General features: G+C 37.5%; 1 protein-coding gene across 2 annotated transcripts in view; it reads left to right on the forward strand.

The window, feature by feature from the left end:
* CHN1 (chimerin 1) overlaps nucleotides 1-17438 on the forward strand; it is a 200560-nt gene that overhangs the window by 34158 nt on the left and 148964 nt on the right. For both annotated transcript variants that reach the window (XM_061434899.1, XM_061434907.1), the window contains exon 2: nucleotides 14139-14177. In XM_061434899.1, coding sequence (XP_061290883.1) covers nucleotides 14139-14177 — 39 coding nt within the window. The remainder of the gene's footprint in view (nucleotides 1-14138; nucleotides 14178-17438) is intronic.

Here is a 17438-nt window from a genome sequence, read left to right on the forward strand (position 1 = left end):
AGGCAGATTCTTTACCATCTGAGCCACCAGGTAAGCCTACTATTAAAAGACATTTCTAAGTATAAAGACAAACAACTTAAAAAGTATCAGCGGATACATGCTTGATTTCATTGTACAATGTATTAACAAATCACAGTCTTTACTATCTCTTGATCTCATCACAGAAGTCTTTAAATATTAACGCCAATTTTCCCCAAACTCATTTTCATTTGAAGGCTTGGATTTTTATGACTCTTTTGTGTTATTTTCCTCAAAGTGACAAGCTCACATTGTTCATTTTGAAGAAAATAGATGCCTGATACCCAAGTCTGAATAGTTTGTTAGTCATTCTTTCCAGTGAAACAGTGTCTGTGAAAATTACAGCTAGTCCAGTTCACAACTTGTATGATCTCACGTGTACTTTTCCTCAAGACAGCGTCACACTGCAGTGAGCAGCAGATATACCCTATGCGTACTTCCTGTTTCATCACAAAGGCGTGTACACAGGGGTCAAGATTGAAGAAGCAAGTGTTCAGGGACATTCCCAAGTGAAACTGAATTCTTTCTAAAGACTGTGATGTGGCTTGGTGCCCCTGCATCGTTCTTTGCTGCAGCACCAGCTCTTTTACCCACCAGAGCTTTGGCACTACCAGTGTGAACGTCAGTGCAGTGAAAAAGGCACCTTTCTTGGTGTAATTATGAAAACAGTCCTGACCTTGTGGTATCCCCGAAAAGAGCCTCAGTGATCCACAGAGGTCTACAGACCATGCCAGGAATTGCTGTTCTAGGCATTAAGGATAAAACAGTGTGAAAAACAGGCAAAAGAATCCCTGCCTTCTCGAAGTTTACATTCTAGTGGAAAGAGACAAAAACCAATACAATTTGGCAAAATGTTACTGTTGTAGGTATTGATATGGACTAAAGAGAAAGAATACAATGACAATCAATGAAAAGAGAATATAAATTGTCAGGGGGATTTGAGTGTTTTAGTTAGGGTGACAGGGAAGGCATCACTTAGAAGGTGACTTTTGAGGAAAGAACTGAAGCAGGTAAAGGAGCAAGTCAACAGAGATTCTTTTGGGGAGTGCATTCCAGTCCCATGGAACAGCTAGGTGGGAGTTTCCTTGTGTGTTTGATGAATGGCAAGGAAACCAGAGAGACTGTCCAAGAGTGGGTGAGGGGGAGAGAAGTAGGAGATGAACTCTATCAAATAAGGAGGACAAATCAGCTAGGGTCTTAGAGGTCAGTGCTTCTGGGCATTCAGGTGCATGCACATCACCTGGGGATCTTGTGAAACTGCAGATTCTGATTCAGAGATGAGAGTTGGGTCATGCAGTTCTGCTTTTGTAGTGGCTTACCAGGTGATGTCAGTGTTGGGGTCTTCTTTGCATAGCAGTTTTGTAGACCAGGGGTCCCCAACCTCTGAGATCTGATGGCTGGTGACCTGAGGTGGAACTGGTGTAATAGTAACAGAAATAAAGTGCACAGTAAATGTAATGCACTTGAACCATCCCCCTCATCCCTAGTCCATGGAGAAACTGTCTTCCCTGAAACCAGTCCCTGGCGCCAAAATGGTCGGGGACTGCTGTCGTAGGCTATTGTGAAGACAGAAAACCATTGGAGAGAATCTAGCTGGAGAGTATCAAATTCTGACTTCACGTTGTAACATGATTAGCTGTGATGTTAATAATGGATCTGGAATCCTTTATCCAAAACTCTTGGTAACAAATGTATGTTAGAATTCAGAATTTTTCAGATTTTAGAAAGGTAATGCATTTTATACTTTTACATACATACAACACCCTAGTAATGTCTGAGCCACCAGTCTCTAATCACACAGTAGTATTTCTTCAGTGAAACAAGTGGAGTCACACTCCATCTAGTAAATAAGGACTAAATATTCTCACATCCATTCAGGTGAGGCTTTTGCCATCAAATCAGTTATAAAGAGCTATTAAAACACTCTTAGGTTCAGGTTGGATTAGAGTTTGCAACCAAATGAGTTATAAAAATATTTTCACTCTTTAAAGAATTCAGATTTTGGGACTTGAGAAAGGTGGATCTTTGTTCCTATGGTACTTCCAATTAGTTGCTCCTCATGTCCCCACATAGAAGGAGCTTCTTTGAGACAAAGAGATCCAGTACATGTTCATTTTGGGGCTTGCTGGCTGCAGCTGTTGGCAAGAGAGACCACAGCCCCAGATCTTTCATGCCCTGATTTCTGCTCTCAAAGGAAGAAGCATAGATAACCTATCAATTTGAAGCACAAGTTCTTGTTTCCATAGAGTTTTTGCATCTTGGCATGTGCACAGTCAGAGCACTGTTGATTAAAACATGCTGAGCGTTTTATTATACCTTGGGACAGCTAAGCATGTGCTTAAAATTATCCAACTATGCTCATTTGTGGCTTACACATTATTAGTTCCATATCTGACTGTTTCCTCCCTACAGCTGTGAACTGCCTTTTCCCACATTTGGCTCCACATCCTGTGATCTCAAGCAAACTTTTCTGTATTCTTCAGAATCTGTTTTGTGTGTGTGTGTTTGAGAAAGAGACAGAGATAGACTCTGATCGGTTTTCCCAGAGAAGTCCGGTTTAAAAGAAGCACATTTGGAAATTATCAGTGATAAGATGAGGGAAGAAGTGACCTTTTCCACCTTTACTTATCCATGATATCAAAATATTGGTAATAAACATTACCTGTCTTTCCCCCATAGAGTTAAATTTAAGGGTTAATGTACCCTGTTTTCTGAGTGACTGTCCTCTTGATAAAACTTGAAAACAGTAATTAATTCTAAGGCAAGACTTTGAAAGATTGCTTGCTGGCATTGTGGAATCCTGACTATTCTGTCAGTCTGTGTTAAAAAATAATGTACATTCTAAGGCTAAGAATATGGTGATAGATTCCTTTCCCAAGGCCAAGGATCCTAGTGAGCTATTGCTACAAAACTATATTTAAAGCAATGGGAAATCCTGACCTATGGGTCAGGAATGATTTGTCCCAAAGTATGAATAGCAAAGAGAAGAAATGTTGTTTGTAACTTTTCCATTAAGAAAAGAACGAGGGTATTGAAGGAATCGAGGGCATTTGAGACAACTGAGTTATACTTCTTAGTATGACTAAGATCTCCACTAAAAGTGTTTTCTAGAACTTGTATTTATAAAAATAAAAATTCAGTGAAGAGTTTTCATGGTTATATTTTTAATATCTGTGATTTCAAGTCCTCTGGGTAGTTAAAAGTCTTAAATTGTTGAATTTGGAAAAAGTATTCCCCAGGTGTATTCTTCGTGTGTTTGGTAAAATGTATATATCATATGGTATATACTCTCTTACAAATGTAGAATTACAAGGGTTTCTTGAACGATTTATTGCAGTTTAATTTTAGATATGTGGGATGCAAAGAAATCAAGTAGAAGAGTATATACTCTATCACATTCGTTGAGTTTTGTGTATTCTGCGTTTTGTGGTAGAGGGTTTTAGGAACTATATCATGTTAGTAAAGGTGAATTTTTTTACTTATCTAACAAAATCCAAATGGGAGCCATTTGGGCACCTTGAGAGCTAGATAGGAGTTAAGTCTCTTCTTGAAGTTCTTGTTAGAAACCTTGTGTTGAGTGAGCCTGAGGACTTTCTGTTAATATGCCAATATGTTAGGTTAACATGATGAGAAATGATCAAACCTTTTAAAGAGAAAACTTCAGAGAGAGATGCCTTGTCTAGAAGGAGAAATAGTAGGTTGGGAAATGACAGCCCTTATTACCTTTCAATTGAGCTGAATGACCTAGTTCCTGTGTATAGATTTTTGTTCCAAGAACGCTGTAGAGTGAAAAGATGGGAGTAAGCAGAAGGCTTTGTTTGTGTAGTTTGTTTGCTAGGTCTGCCAAGTTGGTTAGAGGAAACATTGCTTAGATCTTTAATTAAAGGCCAAGCTTGAGTTTTCAAAAGAGATTTCCAAGTTTGGCTCACATTTAATGTAGGAGGCTTTGTTGGCCCAAGCTGTGGGTCCATGGTTGAAGAGTTGAGCGCTGCACTTGCAGAGTATTTGTTTTTGGAGATCTTTGATGAAGCATATCACCACTCTAGTTGCACAGTCTCAGAGGTTTTTTTTTTTTTCTTTCCCATGTACTAACAGTTCTGGGTCATTATTCTCTGAAGAATTAAAAACAATTATCTTTGGTTTTAAAAATAGTTTATTTCTGTCAGAATTTTATCATGACACATCACTTTTCAACTTGGAGCAGTTTTAAAGGACTTTATTTCTTCTGAGGGTGAATTTAACTGACCTGATTTGGCCATGACTTTGCAGAGTGAATATTAATTGTTTTAGTTAAAATGCTTACTCACTGTGTTTAGACGCATCTTCTAGGAAAGACATTTAGTCGGTATGAGTTACCTAGAAACCTAGCAGAGCTCTTTTTTATTTGTTTTCTCCTTAGAATTGTGAATGTTGAATGTTGTTATAAGCCTTTAAATTTTTGCTGTGAACTTTTGTTTTCCAAGAAATATGTTTCTTTTATAATTTAGTTTTCTTTAAGGCTCTTGCAAATATTAACTGTAGTAATTACTTGGTATTTATTGTGAATTTTATGCCCTTGTTCTTTTAGAAGATCACTTTATTAGTAAAATAGTTTTATGGTCACAAGCACCTCACTATTTTGGTATGCCAAAATTTGGTAGACAACAGGTGTGGGTTAGTCATTAATGCATTGTATTTTCTGGTGAAAACAGGATAGGAAATCTCTTGCCAGTAGATTGAAAGTTGAGTCTTCATTTCAAGGGAAAAATGGCTCTTTTTCTTATCCATAGTGTCATTTTTTTAAACAGAATTCTACATTGTTAATTTTCAAACCAAAGGCAATCTGAAACATGCTTTAAAACATTAATCACATAGTTTTTGAGTGTGAATATGTCATTAGTCTAAACCTCATTTAAAATGCAACATAGTCTTTGTTGAGAAAATTCAACATAGTATTAAAAAGTTGTAAAAGCCTTTTTGCTTTGAGCCTAAAACAGTAAACAGCTTAAATTTATAGTATCAGAATGAACTATATATATTTTAAAATAAAAAGTTAAGCAGGTTTAAACTTCATCAGTGGAATATTATTCTAAGCCAAAGAATTCATAAGACATAACTATTATATAATGATTCACAAAACTGTGTAATAGATTAAATACATTTTTTTTACATTTTCAAAGGTCAGTCAGTTTCAGTGACATTGTAGATGTACGAGGCCTAAATAGGATCTAATTGGAGAGAGTATAAATATTTAATTCAGTTGTACAGTGTTTTAAGTTAATCTAAAAATTCAGAACATCAGGGTATTTATAAGCACATTTAACCTTGTGACTCAGTAAATGGTATTCCATGGTGTTCCTCTCAGACATCTGAGTATTTAGTACACAAAGCAGAGGAAAACACGTGGTCATTACTTATGGATGCCCTCCTGGACCACACAATGCAAATTCCCTCCAGTGCCTGTTTCAAGCTTTTCCCAATGTGTCTTTTATTTTAGCCACTCTGCATTTTCGCAGTTTCTCAAAAACTATCTAAATTGTCTTGCTTCTGTGCCCTATTCACTGTGTTCCCTCTGATTAGAATGTTACGCTGTCTTTTATTTCCAGTCTCTTTCCCTTGGTCCCTATATTTTAAAAATCTGTCCTCAGAGCCATTGTCAGATGATGTCACCTCTGGTTTGTCTTTCTTGACACTCTGGCCAAAAGTGATTCCTATATCTCTTTCATAGGTCAGCAAATACTTATTGGAACCTAGTCTTGTGAAGCATTTTGACAAGATGATAGTTTATAAAACTGTAATTATGTATAAGAGTATTATGTATTACTCTTATTATATTACTTTATTAGTAACTAATCATATCCATCCTGTTTTTCTTATTGCCTTTAAAGACATAAACTACATCTGGACCTACCCTGTTACCGACATTCTTACTCATAGAAGCTCTTTAATATGTATTTACTGAATGAATTAAACTTTCTGATTATTTTAACATTTCTGCCATAAACTTTATAATTTAACATTTTAACAAAAATCAATAATTTGATATTTATATAAAATTGTCTTTTATGTAGTGAATGAAAAGTATTACTGACACTTAAAGGCAGTGGGAAAAATGAATTTTGTGGGTATGTACTTAATTTAAGCTCTCATCTATACCATGCTAAGATTATTTTAAGCAGCTGTCCCTGAATTTTTTAAGGTGGTTTTAAAATTAGCTGTCACTGAGTCATAGGTTGTCTGGCTGTCATTCTCAGTCATGCTCTAGAGATGAAGTCTGTCCTGTTTAAATGCTTGGTCTGGGTGGATTTTCTGACAATAAAAAGACGTGATGGGAGCTCTTGAAACCTGTAGCTGAAGGCTCTTGATAACTTCCTTTGAATAAGCTGAAAGAACTTTGATCCATTAAAGGAATTAATGATTTCCTCTTTTTCTGTCTTAGTTAACTTTTATATTTCTTCTATTAGATAAGATGTATCTTATCCTACCTTCGGAGAAGGCAATGGCACCCCACTCCAGTACTCTTGCCTGGAAAATCCCATGGATGGAGGAGCCTGGTAGGCTGCAGTCCATGGGGTTGCTAGGAGTCGGACACGACTGGGCGACTTCACTTTCACTTTTCACTTTCATGCATTGAAGAAGGAAATGGCAACCCACTCCAGTGTTCTTGCCTGGAGAATCCCAGGGACAGGGGAGCCTGGTGGGCTGCCGTCTCTGGGGTCGCACAGAGTCAGACACGACTGAAGTGACTTAGCAGCAGCAGCAGCAGCAGCATCCTACCTTACCCCATGTCCTAAATATGCCAAGGAAATCATCATTTGAAATAGTTGTTCTCAAAGCATAGTTCTAGGGGCTCCTACAAATCTCCAAGTTTTTTCAGTTTTCACAAGGTCAAAACTATTTTAAATAATAGTAATAATGCATTATTTGCCTTTTTCATTCTCCTCTCTCACAAGCGGCTAGTTGGATATTCCAACTGTACGTGGCATGTGATGTCGCAACAGATTGAATACAGAAGCAGACAGGAGAAACCAGCTGTCATCACTTATACCAGATAGTAGAGAGATGTGCAAAATGTAAAACAAATTTTTGTTCTGAAAACTAAAGTTTTTTTCATAAAAATGTTTAGGATATAACCAATTTATTATTTTTAATAAATTACCAAATATATGCTATTAAAATTTGTTTTAACTTCTAATATGGTTAATATCAATAGAAATTGAAAGCTCCTTAGAATCCACATTTTGAAATCAAAAAGTCTGAGAGCCACTGGTTTAAAAGATAAAAAATATTTAAAATATCTGTCAGACTTTTAACAGATTACAGGTGAAATCTTCTTGATGTAGTCAAAGTATCTTCAGACTATAATCTATCATCATTGATTTCATCAGTCTCTAATTGTTAAGCATTTAGGTTGAATCCAGTTTTTTTAGTTTTAAAAGAAATATTTCAGTGATATTCCTCTGTATTAATATTTGCCTAGCATACGTAATTATTTTATAATAAATTCCTGGAAATAGAACTGCTGGGTCAAAAGTGTGCAGAAGGAACAAATATACTCCCATATTTTTTCCTCATTTCCTCAGTTAGCAGGAAATTTAGTATCTTCCTCTTTAGGCAGTCTCCTCCCCCAGGTTTGAACTTCATGAGGCTTACTCAGTCCCAAAGTAGTACAATTCTCTTACAAATACCCAGAAGAAAAGTTCAGTAAGTATAGTTCTACACTGTTTAACACTGACAGAAAGTGATAAAGAGAAGGAAGGTTAAGTCCAGCCTTTGGTAGATAGTTGCTTGTCTTGACTGCTACTAGGATATCCATTTTAGTCAGATTTGGCCCAAGTCACAAAGTATGAACCCACCTGGAGGTCAAGATTGCAGTTCATTTGTTCACACTCTTACTGAACGTTCCATGTGTCAAGGAGGCTGAGGTCAGAGACACTTCTGGCCTTGGCCTCATGCTGGGCCAGTATCTGTTCTTCCTAATAAGCCTCTGAGCCCATGTTGTGACTCTAGATCACCGGTTTCAATTAATTCATCTTCAAAGTCATTCTTCTTTGAGAAGAGTTTCTGCCTTTTCCTGCCATTAGAACTTGGTTTGGGCTCTAAGTTTCTTCTATGACAGAACTTCTTAAATTTGAATCTGAGGAATCAAAGATGAGGGTAATGTTACTTCCCTTCCAGAAGGATTTAGGATGCTAGAAAATTGGTCTCAGCAACTCTAGCAATTACTTTGTTAAGAATCTAAGGTATGTTTTTCTAAACCATGCAACTTTCCCGTCCCAATGAGCCCCTTTCCCCTGAGTCCTGAGGATGGTGGTACCTACCCTTTGCCTTACTTGTTTAACAAATGGTCCATACCACAGTGAACTAGTATCTCCACCCCTACACATAAGAAAGACTGTCATAATTTTTAAATGTTCTTTTTCAAAGAGCAGCTCATTTACTCTGCCTTACAGATGCTTATTACACACTTTTAAAGGCTCATGATATGTATTGCCAGTTCTTTAGAGATCTTGCACCAGTTTATACTTCCACTGGAAAAAAGATTGCTAGGAAAAGACTTTTTTAAATAAAATTAATTTATTTGTTTTAATTGGAGGCTAATTACAATATTGTGGTGGTTTTTGCCATACACTGACATGAATCAGCCATGGGTGTGCATGTGTCCCCCCTCCCGAATCCCCCTCTCATCTCCCTCCCCATCCCATCCCTCTGTGTTGTCCCAGTGCACTGGCTTTGAGTGCCCTGTCTCATGCATCGAACTTGGACTGGTCATCTATTTCACATATGGTAATACACATGTTTCAGTGCTATTCTCTCAAGTCATCCCACCCTCGCCTTCTCCCACAGAGTCCTTATATCTGTGTCTCTTTTGCTGTCTTGCATATAGGGTCGTCGTTACCATGTTTCTAAATTCCATATATATGTGTTAATATACCGTATTGGTGTTTTTCTTTCGGACTTACTTCACTCTATATAATAGGCTCCAGTTTCATCCACCTCATTAGAACTGATTCAAATGTGTTCTTTTTAATAGCTGAGTAATATTCCATTGTGTATATGTATCACAACTTTCTTATCCATTTGTCTGCTGATGGACATCTAGGTTGCTTCCATGTCCTGGCTATTATAAACAGTGCTGCATGGGATACACATATCTCTTTCAGTTCTGGTTTCCTCGGTGTGTATGCCCAGCAGTGGGATTGCTGGGTTGTATGGCAGTTCTGTTTTCATTTTTTTAAGGAATCTCTGCACTGTTCATAGTGGCTGAACTAGTTTGCATTCCCACCAACAGTGTAAGAGGGTTCCCTTTTCTCCACACCCTCTCCAGCATTTATTGCTTGTAGACTTTTTGATAGCAGCCATTGTAACCGGCGTGAGATGGTATCTCATTGTGATTTTGATTTGCATTTCTCTGATAATGAGTGATGTTGAGTGTATTTTCATGTGTTTGTTAGCCATCTGTATGTCTTGTTTGGAGAAATGTCTGTTTAGTTCTTTGGCCCATTTTTTGACTGGGTCGTTTATTTTTCTGGTATTGAGCTGCATGAGCTGTTTGTATATTTTTGAGATTAATTCTTTGTCAGTTGTTTGGTTTGCTATTACTTTCTCCCACTCTGAAGGCTGTCTTTTCACCTTGCTTATACGGAAAAGACTTTCAAAACCCACATTCTGTTTTTAAATGTCACTAATGATTAGACTTCTTTTAGCATTAAAGGAAACACAAACTTAAATCCCAGTATTTCTTGGTTATTTGCCAAATACTCATTTCATTTGGCCACAAAACTGTGATCTGTAGCATCTTGAATAATGTCTTCTATAATACAGTAGGTGTACAGGCAAAATCGAAATAATAGGAATGCATAGGTGAAATCATTGACAATGCCCTGAGGCAAATATGGTAACATCATCATGTTTTTAACTTCACTTTTGGTGAAGGCCAGAGAGGATTCTCATTTACTAAAGTTCTCCTGAGTGCAAGATGTTTAATGTATGATACCTAATTTTATCCTCCAACAAACCTGTGTTATTACTATTACCATTTTAGATGATATTATTACTCTATACATAAAGAAAAAAGAGGTAGTAAGTTTCCTAAAGTCACACAGCCAGCTAAGGTTCATATTCCCCTCCAGAAATCCTATCTAGGACCAGGTAAGCAATCCCCCAGAGACAGAACTTTGAGTATTAGCCTCTTTTTCTCTCATCATCTCCAAAGTGGAAGTGATCTCCAGGGTCGCCTGCTCATCTGCACAACCGTGTACAGGGTTTGCAAGGAGTTAGGGCCAATGACAAAGTAAGAGGGCACAGTCCCAAACACTTCTCTCACTTCTGACTCCAAGTGCAAGTGGGAGGTGGTTCCCTCAAATCACCTTAGGGTTTGATAATTCTCCAGAAGGACTCATAGGACTCACTAAACACTATTATACTTAGAGTCATGATTTATTACAAGGAAAAGATACAGATTATAATCCACCAAAGGAAGAAGCACCTAAGTCAGGGTCCAGGAGAAGGACTGAATGCAAGCGTCTCTTGTCCTCTGTGAAGTCAGGATGCATTGTCTTCCAGCACTGATGTATAATGAGACACATGGAGGATTTCCAATCAAGGACACTCTCTCAGTCCTTGAGTTCAGAGTTTTTAATGAGGGCTTTATGATTGATGGCCCACCCACAGGGTGGAACTTGGTCTTCAAGTTGACTAACACTGTGTGACCTAAAACCCCACCCTAAGTCACATTGTTACTCTCTGCCTAGCCCAAGGATCCCAGGCAAATAAAATTACTTCCTAGGAGCTGAAGGTGAAAGTTAGACCTCTTCTTCAGTTCAGTTCAGTTCAGTCGCTCAGTTGTGTCCGACTCTTTGCGACCCCATGAATCGCAGCATGCCAGGCCTCCCTGTCCATCACCCAACTCCTGGAGTTCACTCAAACCCACATCCATCGAGTCGGTGATGCCATCCAGCCATCTCATCCTCTGTCGTCCCCTTTGTCGTCCCCTTTTCCTCCTGCCCCCAATCCCTCCCAGCATCAGAGTCTTTTCCAATGAGTCAACTCTTTGCATGGGGTGGCCAAAGTATTGGAGTTTCAGCTTCAGTATCAGTCCTTCCAAAGAACACCCAGGGCTGATCTCCTTCAGAATGGACTGGTTGGATCTCCTTGCAGTCCAAGGGACTCTCAAGAGTCTTCTCCAACACCACAGTTCAGAAGCATCAATTCTTCAGCGCTCAGCTTTCTTCACAGTCCAACTCTCACATCCATACATGACCACAGGAAAAACCATAGCCTTGACTAGATGGACCTTTGTTGGCAAAGTAATGTCTCTGCTTTTGAATATGCTATCTAGGTTGGTCATAACTTTCCTTCCAAGGAGTAAGTATCTTTTAATTTCATGGCTGCAGTCACCATCTGCAGTGATTAGGTGCAAAGTTAAGTTCTTTACTACCCTGCGTCTCAGCCTCGTTGAGTGCCTTTTTTCTTTTCTTCCTGGCTGCATGTGTGTCTTCCACTGGTGGGTCGGGAGGTGCCTCATCACTGCAGTGTATGCTGTTTGGATGCTGGCAAGAAGGCTGAGACACACACATGAATATTTCAGGCCAAATGCTAGGAGAGTGAACATCCACTCTCCTATTAAACCAAAAACTGGCTTAGGATTGAATGGCAATTTAACAGGATCCATATGGCATCGATGAAATCATTAAATGACTTGAATGCTTAGAGGCAAATTTTTCCTCATATAAAAAATACAATTCAATTAATTATAATTTATTTTTTAAGACAAACATCAGTACAATTAACCTTCCAAACATACACACCCACATGCCCACCCCCACCCCCACCCTCTTGCTAGGTAAATATGTATATATCTATATATTACTGTGCTAAGGTCATATTTCATCCTAATGTTATATCATTGAGTTTATCAGTGAGTTTACCTGAGATGGTAGTTTTCCTAAATAACTACTCATTCATATACAGATAATCCTCCTTATATGATTCTGTATTTGCAAATTTGCTTACTTGTTAACATTTATTTGTAACCCTTTTAAAATAAATACTTGTGACACTTTCATGGTAATTTGCCAGCGTTTATAGAGTGGCACATTGAGTTGCCTGACCTGTATATTCCCAGCTGAGGCTGAGCAAGGCAACTCTGCCTTCTGTGTTTCAGCTCTCATACTGTAAACAAATGTTCTTATCAGGACCTAGTTAATGCCACTTTTCTTTTTTTTGGTATTTTTGTGGCTTTTTATTGGTGATTTTATTTTTTTAAATGGCCCCTAGTGTCAAAATTCTGTCTGGTGTTCCAAAGTGCAAAAAGGCAATGATTTGTCTTATGGAGAAAATACATGGCAGATAAGCTTCTTTGAAGCATAAGTTAAAGTGTAGTTGGCTGTGAGTTAAGTGTTTATGAACCAACAATATATGCTAATAAGGTATTTTTAAACAGAAATACACAGAAAGAAAAGTTATATATTGACTGGTTGATGAAAATATTATGACCAGAGGTTCACAGGAACCTAACTTGTTTCCGCAGGAGCAGTGGTTCAGTGTTGGTTAATTCATTGTGTATGGTGATGTAGGATGTAACTTCTGTGAATAATGAGAGTCAACTCTATTTGCTGCATTACTTCATTCATTTATTCATGTCATCTTTTATTCATTCTTTGAGAAAACATACATGAAAACTTCTCCTGGTGCTAAGTAATTTCTACATGATGTAGAATTTCCCTCTTATGTCCTTTTGCCCATCACTGGTAGTCTTACTGTAGCCCTCTGATTCATGTGGTGGTTTATGGTAACACATCAAAAATGAAGTGTAAGATTGCATTTTAAAGGTTGGGATTTGGGGGCTGAATGTGTTCAGTCTGTGACAATTTTAATATGAGCTACATATGCAAGATTCACCCTTCTCAGTAGACTTCCTGTGAATTTCCTTGTTTCCTTGGAGACCACGATTTTTAGGATCAGATTCCTCAATGGGTTTATGTTGGATTCCAGCAGAGCCAGGTGATGTGTCTGGCCATACCTCCCAACACCAAAATGCTGTCTGCTGGTTTGGCTGCATGGCCTTGCAGGCATGACTTCGTGCTGGCAAGATGATTCCTCAGCTGTGCTTTACAGATGAGAATGCCAGGCTGTGCAGTCCCCTCTCCTTTCTCCCTCATCACTTTCCACTGCATCTTCACACTCTCCTAATCCGCATTCAAGCAGAGGGAGGTGAATGGGTCTGGGGAGCACATGTTCACCTCATGTTCTTAATAGCTCCCTAGATACACTCACCTTCACTGAAGTGTTTCTCATTTCCTGGTTTTGATTGTCCAGGATGTATGAGGACTAAGGTCCATACAGTGGTCATGTATGGATGTGACAGTTGGACTGTGAAGAAAGCTGAGCGCTGAAGAATTGATGCTTTTGAACTGTGGTGTTAGAGAAAACTCTTGCGAGTCCCTTGGACGGCAAGGAGATCCAACCAGTCCATTCTAAAGGAGATCAGCCCTGGGTGTTCATTGGAAGGACTGATGCTGAAGCTGAAACTCCAATACTTTGACCACCTCATGCAAAGAGTTGACTCATTGAAAACGACTCATGCTGGGAGGGATTGGGGGCAGGAGGAAAAGGGGACAACAGAGGATGAGATGGCTGGATGGCATCACCAACTCGATGGACGTGAGTTTTAGTGGACTTTGGGAGTTGGTGATGGACAGGGAGGCCTGGCGTGCTGTGAGCAACTGAACTGAACTGAAGGTCCATACCTTGCTGTTCTTTTCTCCTAATGTTAATATGCTGGCATCCTCCCAAAGTGAAAAATTCCAATGAGTTCAGGAATCTTGCAGTGGAATGAAAGTTAAGCCAGAGACATTATTGACTGTTACCTCAGTGATGATAAAACAGTAAAAGTTAAGCTTGGTATTCTCAAGTGATAAGCAGTTGAATAAATAACAATAATTTTCTTCAAACATCTCTGTGAAATTTTATTCCAAGGAAGGGGGGACCAAGACTAAAAATCTTTGAATACCCTTTAGTGCCTAGCACAATGCCTAGGACAAATAGACCTCAACAAATATATATTAAATGAAATAATGGTTAAAATAACTCATTTAAAATACAGATATTCAGTAACATTAATTTGTTTTTTCTTTCAGACACAGATGAATATAGACCTCCTGTTTGGAAATCTTACTGTAAGTGTACAAATAATTTTACATTGGATGGGTTATAGTGCTTTATAAGTAACATAAAAATATTAAGATATTTTTAATATTTTAAGATATTTTTAGATTATAGAATCTAATCTTCAATAGATATGAAGATTGACTCAGTTTTGTGCCCACTATTGAAAAATTAATTTACAACAGGATTTGTGACTAGCACAGGAAAAGAAACTGTGGGGAAACAGGAACATTTCCACGAAGCCTGTACATGGTTTGCATGTTAGGAATGCATCCCCGAGTTCATATGGAACTCCGTATTACGGAACTTGAGACTGCTTGCTGACAATGACTGGAGAAACTAATGCAAGGAGAACTAACTGAGAATTCAAGGAGTCTTTTCTCAGATCCTGACTTTATGTCGAAAAGGAATAAATAAATGATGATAAGTCAAGAGGCTAAATTGCTAGAAAGAATGGGTAAAAAGAGGCAAAAGTTTTTTTTTTTTAGGAATTGCCTTCCCAAATATAAGAGAGAGACATTTGAATTCTATATTGTTCTTTAAACTTTGCATTAGAATACAATTTTTTTCTGATGAGTCTATGTTCTTAGTCCTTTATTTTCCCTTCCTTGTTTTCTAGAGAATATTGTTGCATCAAATAAAAGCTATTTCAGATTTTTAAAACATGGAAATAAGGTTAATACAATAGTTGTTTTTTAAAAATCCACGGATGCACTGTTGTAGAAACCAGTACTGTAAACTTCTGTATGCTGTATAGAGTCGAATAAGCAACCTAAAAAAGTTTAAATATAGATTATTAGCATCTTTGTAAATATCGAGTTATTCTGTATTTGATATTTGTAAGTTGTTGAAATTTGCTGACTGAAAGAGCAGTAATTCATATTCTTATTTGTTTTGTGTTCCCAGAACAATATATTGTTTAATAGGTTTCCACTTTGGGCTAATTATAGTAAGCACAAAATGTTCAAAAATGAACAGTCTCTAAAAATATTTCCATGGATGTATTTTCCCCCACCCCTGCTGCTTTCTTTTTGATTCTGGGGGGTATAGTTCAAAGAATGAATAAAAATGACTAATGTTCTTTACCTTGCAAAGATTTTGTCATATAATCTCATTGGCGGGAGGCCTATTAAAAATTTTTCTCTACATTTTCTGGTTTTCAATTTATCTTTATTCCCTTTGCTCTGACTTGTGCCTTGCGCATTTTAATGTAAGAGCATTTATAAAACCTCAGACTGTTATTTAATCTTGGTGGTGATTTTTCACCCTGCAGAATATTGACTGCTAAATGTGGTATATGCAATTTGTATTTTCTGTATCTTCATATGTCTTAGAGTAGCAACCATTTGTCTTAAAAATGGCGTATTTCCTCTTTTATTTTGGTGATAATACTGAGTTTTTATAGTTTCTTTTAGTGACTTCAAGCCTGAAGAACACTGTCACCCCTTATTTTAATAGTAGAACAAGGAGGAGATTATTAGAATAGACTTTGTTTTCTGACGATCAAATGCAAAAACTTCCAATTCAAGGAAATTTTGTGATTAAACTGTTAAAGCTAAGCTGAAAGGCCCATCCCATATTTAAAATGAGTCATGTGAAATTACTTTATGAAATCATGATGTTGTCTAAGAATTTGTGTATGTGCACATTTTAACTAATGAGAAACATAAAAATTACATTTTCACATTGAAGTAATTGGTATGATGATTGTTTAGATTGTTAAATGTGTTTGTCAAATTTCTGATTCTAGGAAGAAATTGAGATGTGGGTTGAATTCTTTTGTTTTCTTTTGCCTTTGCCACTCACAGTCACTTTTACAGTTTTATGTCCAGGTAACTGTAAATAATCCCCAGTAAGGTATTTAATAATAATACTATAAGAAGTTCACATGTTCTAGAGTCTGTGCATTTTAATAGGAAGAGGTTTTTTTAGAACTAACAAGTCTCTGACACCCTTATTTCATCATCATGAGTAGTTGAAGTTTTAAGTTACTGGGGTAAAAGGCCCTGCCCAGTACCCTCAATAATTGAGCTGTGACATTTTGTTTAATTTCTATATATGCCTTATTCAGAGTTGATGAGTAACAAATTCTGTTTGATCATCTTTGGGACTGACAAACCTTAATGCATATGTTACCTTCTTTGTATTGTGACTTAAAATTTTTATAATTAAAGTAATTCTCAAAATGGTGCGGTCAAATCTAAATGGAGTGAGACTTTAAAAAAATCATGCATGTCTGTCCACATAAGGAGATATAAGCAGAATGAAAGCTATTCAGAATGTTTTGATTGTTCACGTCTATTCTGTACTACATCTGTAAAACTGCAGGGGACAGTTACATTCTCATGTCAAAAGTTGCAGCATGTTAAGGATTTTTCTTCTGTCTTTAGCTTGGTGGGGTCCAAGCAGCTTTTCATAATGTGATTCTATAAGAAGCATTTAACCTGTATCTATTTTGTGCATTCTGATTTTGGTTCAGTTGAGCTTGTGAGAACATAATTCTAATACCTTACAAATTCAAATCAATAATTAAGTAGGAGTTAGCAAGATGTCCAAGTTGAGAACTCTTAAAACAAATGCAGTTTTGTTGCTTTTCAATATGTCTGTCTTGAAATCAACCAGGGGCCTAACAGTTTCAAGAGGAGCTGGAATTCTCTTTTGCTTTTATTTTTGTTGCTAAATTTCTTAATTGTTAAATGTTAAAAACAGACTTTAATTTAAAAAACAGATGCTGAAAAACACATGTAAGCCAATTTTGGCCTCAAGATGCCAGCTTGTGGACTCTGAACGTGATTCACAATGTATTGCCTCTAGGTACTAAGAATTTCCGTAAGAAGTACATAAACATTGACACTTTTGAGGTGATTGAAAAATATTGAGTACTTTAATCATATATCTTCTCATCTTGAATTTGGCTATTAATTTTTGGTGAATTATTACACAATTGTGCAATTTAAGTTTCAGCTGACTTTCAGCTTAAATTATAAAAAAAATACTTTCTAAATTTCAGTTCAGTTCAGTTGCTCAGTTGTGTCCAACTCTTTGCGGCCCCCTGAATTGCAGCACGCCAGGCCTCCCTGTCCATCATCAACTCCTGGAGTTCACTCAGACTCACGTCCATTGAGTCTGTGATGCCATCCAGCCATCTCATCCTCTGTCATCCCCTTCTCCTCCGGCCCACAATCCCTCCCAGCATCAGAGTCTTTTCCAATGAGTCAACTCTCCGCATGAGGTGGCCAAAGTACTGGAGTTTCAGCCCCAGCATCAGTCCT

Source organism: Bos javanicus, chromosome 2 (assembly GCF_032452875.1).
Source record: "Bos javanicus breed banteng chromosome 2, ARS-OSU_banteng_1.0, whole genome shotgun sequence".
NCBI lineage: Eukaryota > Metazoa > Chordata > Mammalia > Artiodactyla > Bovidae > Bos > Bos javanicus.